This window comes from Esox lucius, chromosome 5 (assembly GCF_011004845.1).
Source record: "Esox lucius isolate fEsoLuc1 chromosome 5, fEsoLuc1.pri, whole genome shotgun sequence".
NCBI classification, from domain to species: Eukaryota; Metazoa; Chordata; class Actinopteri; order Esociformes; family Esocidae; genus Esox; species Esox lucius.
The window spans coordinates 14,100,562-14,112,205 of NC_047573.1; the positions used below are offsets into that span (position 1 = coordinate 14,100,562).

General features: G+C 40.1%; 1 protein-coding gene across 1 annotated transcript in view; it reads left to right on the top strand.

Annotated features, from left to right (window-relative positions):
• LOC105026579 (glutamate receptor ionotropic, NMDA 2C) overlaps positions 1–7,120 on the top strand; it is a 61,248-nt gene extending 54,128 nt beyond the window's left edge. The window contains exons 18-21 of the mRNA XM_034292062.1: positions 2,904–3,136; positions 4,113–4,614; positions 4,747–5,705; positions 6,219–7,120. Of these exons, the coding sequence (XP_034147953.1) occupies positions 2,904–3,136; positions 4,113–4,614; positions 4,747–5,705; positions 6,219–6,260 (1,736 nt within the window). The 3' untranslated portion in view covers positions 6,261–7,120. The remainder of the gene's footprint in view (positions 1–2,903; positions 3,137–4,112; positions 4,615–4,746; positions 5,706–6,218) is intronic.
• Positions 7,121–11,644: the final 4,524 nt, after the last annotated feature.

An 11,644-nucleotide genomic window follows, 5' to 3' on the forward strand; every position in this document is an offset into this window, starting at 1 on the left:
GAAAGAAATAAACTGTGATTATAAACCTGCACTCTTAGATTAAAGTAGATGACGTCAGCAGCCAATGATAACAAATGAACACAATTTTCAGAGATGCAAAGCAAGCAGAATCACACAGCCTACCTGTATGGACGGAATGGATGTAGCCACATCAAATGCAAATAATCATCTTTTGGCAGAGTGCTTCCCAACACACCTTTTCTCCTCAAATGTCGTGGTAAATTCCATATAATGTGTTTTATCTTGAAGGCAGCGACATGTTACAGCTATCTAAAAAATAGTTGCCAAATCTATTAAACAATTCCTGTAAAAGTTATTCGGTGCAACTCGTCCTGGCTGTGTTGTTTGATGCATTTGACAAATAAACCTTGAAACTTGAAAAAGATATAACACCAGGTAGGCTTATTGCCTATCATTGTTCTGAGAATTATGCGTTGAGATAACTAAATAAAATGTTATATGACTTGGCTAATACAATCGAAGATATACCCTGTTTTTACCAGCCATCCAACCAACCAAAACCAGAGACATTTCTACTAGCGCTTCCTCCGTGGCTTAACTGGTTATGCTCACATGATGATCACACACACAACTGAGCCCGGCAATTCATATTTTGGTTCAATATAATGATGTTCTTATAACATTAACTAATAAACTCAAACGTGCAACATGTCAATTATTTCGTGCACCTATTATTTTTCAGTTGAAGTAATCCAAAAGTAATCATACTTTTTTTTCAAAAGTATCTGTAATCCGATTACAACATTTTTAACGGATTCGTTACATTTTATTTTATTTTTTACATGTAATGAATTACTTGTAATCCTTTACTCCCAAACTAGCTTTTTGAGTTTCACGTTAGTGTACATTTTTATTATTTTACACAAGTAATTTATTGTTGGAGACAGGAATAGAAGGCACATATCGTGTGTGTATAATTGATATAGTTTAAATATATGCATGTTCAGCCTAAAGAAAAAGGCCTAAGGATGAACTAAAACAAACAATTAAAACAATATCCTAACAACAATATTAGTTGGATGATTGACGTTACCATAAAACAGATTATGCGCCCCAGAATATATGTAAATATATTGCTAGGACATTAATTCCTGACCAAGGTTGCAACTTTTATGGTTTCCACAAAATAATGTATATATTAAATGTCTCCTGATATCTCCTGAAGCTGTGTAACGAAAACATTTGTATGATTGCTCAATGCAATTAACCTGTGGGCTGCGTCTCCTCAACGTTTGCCTCCACTCCAGTTCAGAAATGTTCAGCACTGCAAGCCCTACCCCCCAAAGTTCTTGAACTTTAGGAAAGTACTACCCCCGAGCAGGGACTGTTTTGAGAGTAAAATACAGTAATTAAGACCCTGGAGTTCCTCGAAAGGTTCCTAGTTCCTGGGTAAAGGTCCGGCGGTGGAAACGCAGCTTAAATGTGTGGCTTGTCGGGGCAGTTTGCTTGGGCTGTGTTCAGCACAACTCTCCTCCTCTGGGGCACCTCCCGAGTACGGTGGCATGGCGCTGATGTCCGGGCATGCTCACCCATGCCACACTAGCAAAATGATTTCTGTAGTCCAGAATAAACATACCTGTATGCAGCTGAGGGTGCAGGTGTGAACAGAAACTACGACTGTTGCTCACTGTCAACTTACCTTGTTGTTGAAACATTATAATAATATGTTGCATCTTCCTCCCATTATATTGAAGAAGCTGTTTGCCATTAAGTAGCCACCTAAAAAAAGTGCTTTTTGGTAAAGTTCTGTCCGTGGTAGATAGTAAACTGTATTTTGTATTTTTAAAAAGGGAACCTTTATACTATCTAATGATCTCCCAATCATGCAAGCTATAAAACAGATTTGCGTTTCAGTATCCAGGCTCACTGCAAAATTTATGGGAATGACTTAAAGGTTTTTATTTCAGAAGGAAAATGCTGGATATGGACCATTGTTCTAAACAGTACTCTATATGAACATCTTTAATAATTCTGGAATTCTGTCTAGTAACTATTCATTGTACAGCAGCACAGTGGTTACAGATATGGGCTTGCATACAACTTCTTACATTGGAATTCCTGGTGTCACTCTTTTTTGGTACTTACGACAAATTGCTGTGTTTAACTTCCTAGGTTAGGACCCCTGGCTTGCTGGTGTTTTGTAATTACCTTTTTGCCTTTATTACACACAGCTAATCATTTAAATGATATTGTAGCTATGAAATAATGTTCCAGAAATAAACAGTAAGTCGTGGCTTAATAGTTTCCAGAGGTTCTGGTGTGATGGTGTTAAATCCAGAGCAAAAATCAGCAAATAGAACTCCCGAGTAGGTTCCTGGATTATCAATGTGTTGTAGGATAAGGCGCTGGCCCATGTTTACAGTATTGTTCCCCACTGACCAAGCTTGAATCTTTTTCATGACACTAGAATGTGGGAGATCGCCAATATGACGTTGTAATGTCATTAAAATGCTTGTCGGTTCTAGTGTTATGAAGCCATAGTAATTACCCAAAACATATGTCTGCCAGCTACTAGGTATGTAGACTTGGCCCATAAATACCTGGTCTTCAAGCCACTTCCCTGGCACACCACAGGCTCATCATCCCATGGCCGGCTAAAGTAGGCTTGCCAAGTTTTTCTTTCTTGTTTGTAATCTGTGGTCTGTAATCCATTATACCCAAATACACCAATTATATTGTTAATAGAATGTTCTTCAGGTGGGCACAAAATAAAATTTAGGAATGCAAAGACATTTTTAAAAGTTTGTGTTTAGGTAACCCTATTGCTTTGTATCTTCTATCACAGTACATATTAGGGACTGCATTGGAGGGTTAAGGGCAGTCCTATAGCTATACTCCTCAAGGTGATTTTACCCATGTCCCTGTTCTAACCTCTCTTCCAGGTGATACCCAACGTTTAGAGACAGTGTGGCTGTCTGGCATCTGTCAGAATGAGAAGAATGAAGTGATGAGCAGTAAGCTGGATATAGACAACATGGCAGGTGTATTCTACATGTTGCTGGTGGCCATGGGACTCAGTCTGCTGGTGTTTGCCTGGGAACATCTACTCTACTGGAAACTACGCAAGAAACTAGATAAATCTCTGCGCATGGACTTCCTGCTCGCCATCAGCAGGGTGAGAGAGCGAGAGATGGGTTTATTGGTTTTCTGATTGATTGATTGAGATAGCTACAACAGCAACAGAGTGAAATATCTGGAGGAAGAAATGGAGAGAAAAAAAGAAAAAGAATAAAAGGAAAATAATACTGCATGACGTGTGGACAATAATTAAAGCATAAAAAGCTTTTATTGCTGTTACAGTTTAAACCACCTTTGCTTTATAATGACACTCGTTATAATCTGCAAGACCAAATTCATGAAATGCAATTTGTCGATAGAAAAAGTCTAACATATTTCATAAGTCTAACATATTTAATATTTTGTATGCGACATTTTTCCATAAAAGCATGTTAGCCTCAGCTGCGTGTTTTAATAGATGCCTAAGTTTGGGCAAAGTATGACAGGTTACATGATGGTAGAAGCTGCAATGCAGCATTATATCACACGCAACACTATGTGACTTCTATTTGTTGGTTTAGATCCATCTTTACTTTTGCAAAGGTGAGCAAGTATGATCCCCATATGTTCTGCTACCAGTATCGTCCTTTTGGCAATGTTAGCAAACACAATTTGTGTTTAATTGACTAGTTGTTTAACACAGTTGATGAGCTGGAACCCATGGTTGCTCTTCATTAAAATGTGTTTTGAATGACCGACTTGTAGGTTTGCATGATTTAAATTTGTGACCCCACTATGTACAATCATAATTATTGATGAATAATTTAAAGTAGTTTTTATCAATATGTAAATGTTCAGTTGACTGTAAACAGTGCTGTCATGAGGCAAGATGTCTCGTATGGTGTGTTGATATTTCTCCTGTTGCACACACGCTTGCAAGTTTTATACAAGGGAGTTGTGTTGGAGTGTTGGAAATGTTTACCTTAACTCCCAAAGTTTAATGTCCCGGTTTGCCCATGCAATTTACAGAACACACCCAACAAGAGTGTGTTTTTACCTCTGCCTGATCTATCCCTCTCTCTTCTGTCTCCTAGGGTATCTACAGTTGTTTTAATGGAGTGGAGGAACCAGACCTCCCAAACCTGGCTAATCCAGACCTGACAGCTAACTACGCCCAGGCTAACATGCTGAAGATGCTACGAACAGCTAAAGACCTAGTTAACTCTGCCCAGGTCGAAACCTCACTTGACAATGCCACTAAGACCATCGAACAGTGGAGTCGTCATGGTAGCGGCGTGCCTGTCCGCATTCCACAGCAGGTCACCACAGAAACAGCCCCAGGAGGGTTTGCTTACGTCACAGAGAACACACACCAGCTCCCTGAGCGCCCCCTCAGCCCGCAGTACTGCACTCTGGGTTTAGGGGCGTCTCTGAACCATCAGAGGGGGCTGGCCAGACCAACGCCACTACGATACACACTCCCAGCACGGACTTCCTCTCTTTACAACAGATCACTTCCTGTTTCTAGTCTCAGTAGTCCTCACCTTGACCTGGCTGGGAGGGACCCCCTCTCCTCCTATCCTCAACCCTCCACAGGTAGGCTTTATGTGGAACCCCAGCACCATTCCCACCCTCACTCTCCCTTCACCTCCTATGGTGAGCTTCATCTGCCAGACATATACACTTCCTCTCACATCCCATCTTCCGTTTCCCATCCCCCTCAAACAGAGCCCTCCAGGAGGAAGAGGAGATGCAAGAGCCTCCTCAGTCGGGAGCTAGGAGGAGAGAGGAGGCAGTGTGGGGAAAGGAATGTGTGTCTGGCTGAACTCCAGGCCAACGACCTCCAAAAGAACCACTTCTCACCTAACATGCCTGACTCCCTGTACCCAGGTGCGGTGCTCTGTCCAGGGGGAGACAGCTGCCGCGGCTCTTGGCCTCTTCCCCTGGAGGAGCTGGTTCTGGCAGGCAGACGGAGGCTTCACCGACGGCCATCTTTCCTTCGAGCCACCTGGGGCAGTGAGCGAATTCGTCAGCCGGATGAAACTCTGACTACATCCCTCGATAACCAATCACATTCGGCTTTACCAGACTTGTTCCCATGTGTCATGACCGATCAAGAAACTCCCACTAAACTCTACTACCCTGGCCCTCACCGGAACAACATAGGCTATCCTGCTGCCTCGCCACGCCAGCATGCCTATCTCCATATAAGGCAGGACCAAAGGAATGGGAACTCGCGTAAAAAGATACGGCACTCACACTCCACCCACTTGCCCACCTACAGAGAGGCCGTTCTGGGGGGCCAGGGAAGCGGGGTAGGTTTCGGTGTGGTCCGGAGAGCCACCAGCTTGCTAAGCAGACAGTACTCCCATTATCTATCATCGTACCCTGGGCTGCCACTATACCATCGCCCCATGGACCTCAGTGCCCATTCGCAGGTGTCCAGCGACAACCTCAGCCCCAGCCCAGTGTGCCAGCTCCTGGCCTGTGGCGGGGGCTGTCGAGGCCAAAGGGGATTGTTGTTCCAGGACAGTCTATATGGAGCCTATGGGCCATATGGAGCCTACAGAGGTGTCCAAGATCCAGTCTTAGAGCCCCAGAGAGGAGAAGGCTCTGTGGGGTTGCGTTCTGAAGACAGACCTTGTGTTACCCAGCCCTGGGGACGCATCTCCAGTCTGGAGTCAGAGGTCTGAGAGAAACACACAAATGCTACACACTTTATCAACAGTCATTTATACTATAGAATATACATTTGATTGGAATTTGAAACGTTTTGGGATCGACAGTGTCTGTTTGAGAGAGCACTTTTGTATTAGAAACAGTAAGATTCCAGAAGGATTAGTACAGTAAGAAGCAACCTGGAGGATAGACTATTCTGGAACAGTATTACTGTTGCCCAGAGAATCTACATATTCTATTTACAGAAATAATTGCAATAAATTAGCTCAGTATTCCTACTATATCCAGATGTTCTATTTAAAGGTTTTGAATAACTGCAAAATCTAACCTTAACCTAAATCTAAATTTGTTGTAGGCTGTTTGTCACAATCAAAGTTCTCTCAGTCACCACATAATTTATTAATATAAACTTTCAAAGCAGGCCTGTAGAGCAATGAACATTATTTTATTTTCTTTGCCTACATTTTACAAAATCATTTTTATGACAGCCTAATCTGATTATTGTGGTAACTTTGTCACAGGGAACAGCAGAAGATTCTCAACTAAACCAAGAAATATACTGACAGCAACGGAGATTCAGACCACGGATAGTCCCATTGATCAATTGCCTGGAAATATTACCAGTAAGCCCATCCTGTGCTCATGTTTGTTGGTCTGACAACATGAAACAGTGTAGCAAGCATTTCCTCAAGCAATTTCGTAGACACTGTGTATTAGTTGTTTTGTGGTTATTAAAGGGGATATCCGTATTTGCTCCCTCTGAATACAGTGTATTCAAACCAACTCTCCTCTACTCGCTTTAATTCCGCTTTAATTTAGGGATGATTAAAAGGAAAATTCCGACCCTTAGATGGCACAATGATTCTCTTTGTTATTCTGTGCTAGTTTTTTCACTTGAAAATAAATTGAAACTGAAAAGTGTAGAATTTCTGCAACTAAGAAATGACAGATTAATTTGTGGTGGGACAACCACGTCTACAGATAGCATTGCTCATTAGAGCAGTGATCATTGTGTCTTAGTAATGCCAATGGAAGGGAAGGTGCAAAGAAATTCAACACAATGCATCCTGAGAACTGTTCATATTGTATGCTGAGATTTTGCAGGTGACACATTCAAATATGCGATTGAGGGATGGATATTGTCTACCATAACTGTGTTGATAGTGCATATACTCACCCTGTATATGATAAGCAATTACATGTATACTGTAGAAGCCATGAAGGTAGCCGAAGACAGTAGAATAGAAAACCCAGCAGTAGTCTGGGTTTCCAGGCTCAGAGTGGATAACTGGCAACTTAATGTTGTTTAAATATAGGCTGCTAGCATTGTGAAAACGTATGTAGCCTATAAATAAAGATGGATATAGTATGTAGAACATACAGTATCTCACCAAAGTGAGTACACCCCTCAAATTTGAGTATATCTTTTCATGTGACAACACTGAAGAAATGTACACTCACTACCAATTTGGACATTTTCACATAGGGGTGTACTCACTTTTGTTGCCAGCGGTTTAGACATTAATGGCTGTGTGTTGAGTTATTTTGAGGAGACAGCAAATGTACACTGTTATACAAACTGTACACTCACTACTTTACATTGTAGCAAAGTGTCATTTCTTCAGTGTTGTCACATGAAAAGTAAAAAATACTCAAATATTTACAAAAGTGTGAGGGGTGTACTCACTTTTTGTGAGATACTGTACCTATTTCTTGGCATATCCTCTTATGAATTATAATATGTTAGAGGGGATTTTTTGGGAGGGCTGTTTCAATTTCAAGTCAGGCTTTTCAAAGCTTTTCTCCATTATGGATTTTTAGAGACATGAATGGGTTTGTGCAGGATATCTGGGTATTGGCATGTCCAATTTGGAGAAGAACGTGTTTTTTTTTCATGGAAAAGATGAATAGTAATGTTTAAAAATGTGACCAGTAGGAATTTCAAAAAGCATGAAACTTAAATGAGTTTAGGGGAGGTGATTGCAATGTAGCTAGCACCGGCCTGTGAAGTTCCCTTCCCATATTTGCATATTATTGATGTAAAGAAATAGAAAATATATAAAAATAGAAAAAGATTGCATTTTGGAGATGGTGGTGGGGCAGGATATGCTGGCTATGATGATTTAGATAGAAATATAAATGTACTTGCTGCTTTAACACATTATATTCCCGTGTTCTGTGCATTGTATTGCAGTATGTGGGCAAGACATAAGTCAGGAAGGTTGATATGCGGAGCAGATTTGTTTAGAAGTTTCACAAGGCCCGTATTGCTTTGCATCTGTGTGTATGGCTTTGTGTGTGCTAGCCTGCACTTCAGTGTTTGTTGGAAAGGGTTTATGATGGTTTATTGCAAGGAGCCATATTGACCCAGCAGCCCTATAAAGGGTGATACAGACATATCTGCATTACTGAAACCACTGGTTAATATAGAGAAATAGAGAGGCTAGCTCTGTGTAAATGTTTGCAAGATATTTTTGGGGGGCTAGGTGTGCCAGGGGTTGCAAAGTGCACTCACCGATATATGTTTTCATGTTAAATGTGTTAGCAGCAAAGGTCTAAATAAATGGATGCATTTTAGTTTTTTTGAAAATGTTGAAAACTCTTGCATTCTGTAATATTAATGTTCAATTCTCCTTTTCAAACATAATAACAGTCACATGGGCACTTCAGTGCATTGACAACATTCTCTTTCCCAAATGAAGGAGAAGACAGAAGCACTTTCTTGATCAGAGCATTCCATGTCACACAATTATTGGACTTGGAGAGTTGCTTGAGGCGACGGTAAATACTGTAGAAAATGGATGTCACAGGTAGAATTTCTTGTAAGAACTAGATTTTTCTTTGATAATAGTGGACATTTTAGGATTGGAAAAATATATTACAGAGCACAGGAGCATCATCAGAACGGATGTTCCTTGTAGCCAGGCACTGTAGTCGGATATGATGTGTGCCAGCTGAGGTTCCAGAGCTTAGAGGTTGTACTGCTGCTAAAGGGAGGAGGCTGTTACAAGGCACAATATTATATACATGCCTTAGAAACAGAAAGCCCTGAAGGACTTAATAAAGAACTCCTGTTAAGTTGCTTCCTGTGAACAACCGGGGCACAGTCCCTTGATATTACTTATTTTTAAAGCTCTGGTGGAAAACGTATGTAAACAATGTTTTATGTAAATTATGAATGTGAACACAATGATGATATCAAAAAACAAGCCGTTCTAGAATGTGACGTCATCTGTATCCAGAGTGAAATTGGTGCATACATTTTAGGATCGTTAGGTGGGACAACCACATAGGTCTGTACTAGGAAGTACATCGTACTCAGTAGGTATCAGCAAAGTCAGTTTTAGAATGAGGAATATTAGATATTACAAAGGGGTTATTTTAAGTAGTATTTCGAAATGCTGGGTTTCAGAAGTTTCCTGAAAATGGGTAGGGACTCTGCTTGAATATAATCATACATAACTGAGAGTCACAAAATTGTCACAGAAGAATATCACTTTATAAGTCCTTTGTGTTGTCAGCACTTGCCTGTTTTTCTCCACTGAGTTGAACAAAAAGACATGTTTATATTTCCATCTAAGCAAAAAAAGGTACCACAATCAAACAAGACCCAACCGCTTACACAAGCACATTTGCCAGTATTTATTGACTGCTACTGTAAAAGCCATTAAAACCCAACTATATCTAAGTATGCGTACAGTTGAATTATCAGGATAATAATTGCAATAAAGATGTAATAAAATAAAATTGTCTGTTGTGGGGATATATGCACACGCTATATATTTATGATAAGGAAAACAACTATGTCAGTGTCTACAGAGCAATAAAAGGTTTTAGCTGTAGAAGTTATCCTTGCTCAAAAGCGAATCCTGAATTTTGATACAGGATCCGTTTTTCCCCCCCTGTTAATGGATCAGGAATGCAGGCTGATAGAGATCTGTGTATACTCTGAACACCTCATACTGGATAAATGACACATTTTCCAGAAGCACACACTCTAATAGGGCTTCTTAACAGTTTTATATGTATTCTAAATTCAAATATAAATAAAATACGGTGTTATTTGTTGATTTAGTGTTACGTAAATTCATGTATTAATATAGCATTTGATAACCAATGTCTATTCAGGCACATTTCAAGGTTTTTGTAATGGCTGAATTGACTGACAGACTTGATGAGACATTTACCATGATTAATACTATCTTTCTCTCTCTCTTTTACCTGGTTGCTTCGCTTCCTCCACACACCCACCCTCCCTGGCTCCCTCTCTCCCTCCCTTCCTCCATAATGAGAGCTAGTTAAAGGAGGTAATTGAAAGCTATTCCAGTATCTGTATTACCTGCTTCCTCCACATTGTAATTAATCACTAAGAACAATTAAAAGTATTTTGGAAGAATATGCCTGTGAGTCTCTCTCTTCTCTGTTGTATTCTTTATTGGTCATATACTATGTAAAAGATTTTACAAAACCATAGCTGTTATCTGTTACAAATTACATTTTGTAATCAGATAACAAATACTTGTATAAAATTAGATGACTGTTTTTTGGACTACTTTTAAATGAAGAGAAGAACTAAACGCAAATGACAGATTGCATGTTTCTAACATATAGCTCTATTTCTTAGCTTGTTGGCTACTATTGATACGTAACTGCTAGCTAATATTGTGGGATAAAACCAGCTGTTTCCATGGTGCCAATAACATTATGGTGGACCTCTATGTCAGCTGCTCCTATTGAAAATAGCATAGCATCATGGAGATGTTTATCTACAGACATTTCCAACAACAGTCACTCCAAATTTAGAGGCAGAAAGTCTTCAACAATATGCTAAATGAAACAAGTTAAAGGTGCACTATGCAACTTAACACCACCTATTAGAATCTGACATTGTCATTACTAACTATGAGCATACTGACTGGTCTGCAGTGTCACCTCCAACCATCAATGCTGGAACAATGAACACAGGCTTTTGTTTCAAATGGGGTTAAAGTTGATGGGCCCTTTCCATTGCTGCGGAACACATAATCAACAAAGTAAACAGCTAAACCAATCAAAACAACATCTGGGATATCTATTGCGTTAGATGCATTGCCATGTTTCAGAGACTTGTTGATGGCTATCTAGCAAACATGAAACCATAACCGTGCAAGCTAGCGCTAGGTGGAACAATAATGCACAATAATGACCAGTTTGCAAAAGGCAAATTCTAGCTAATAGGCAGTATAATAGCTTCTTCCAAGCAATATTTGCTTGTGCATAAGGTTTAGTCAATCAACCCAATATGCATGTTTGTTTTTCTTAACATTTTGCACAGAACACCAGGTTATAACACTATTTTCCAGCAAGAAATGGAATCAAGGAGTGTCTGCTCGGACATAACTTAGCTCATTACCTTATTGTCTCAACCAAAGACTTTGGAGGAACCTTCCTAAAACGTATCTGTCCTTATACAAATAAAGTAAACAAGAACATTAAATTATTTTCTATGTAGTATAATTGTTTCTCCATCATCATCAATTCTCTAGCTCTCCAGGGGGACTGCATGAATTTCAACACCCCGGTATCTCTGTAGCTCAGCTGTCTCCAGGGGGACTGCATGAACTTCAACACCCCAGTATCTCAATCCTCACATTCCAATGCTAGGATGAACCCATCAGTCCCTAAGTCCCTAAATGTCCCCCTGGCTCTCTCCAGGGGCACATTTATGCCATGTCTGTACATGCATTTTATATTCATCCTCAATGAATTACAGTTATCATAACTGTTTACTGAACCACCCCGGTATCTCAATCCTCGCGGTCCAGCGCTTGGATAAACTCGTCAGTCCTTTTGTGAGAAAATACCCTACATCGATGTCTAAACAGCAGCACAAGAACTTTCATTATCCGTTATTTGCAGATTGTTACATTTACACAGAGGTTATTCCTCTGATAGCACCAGAACTTGC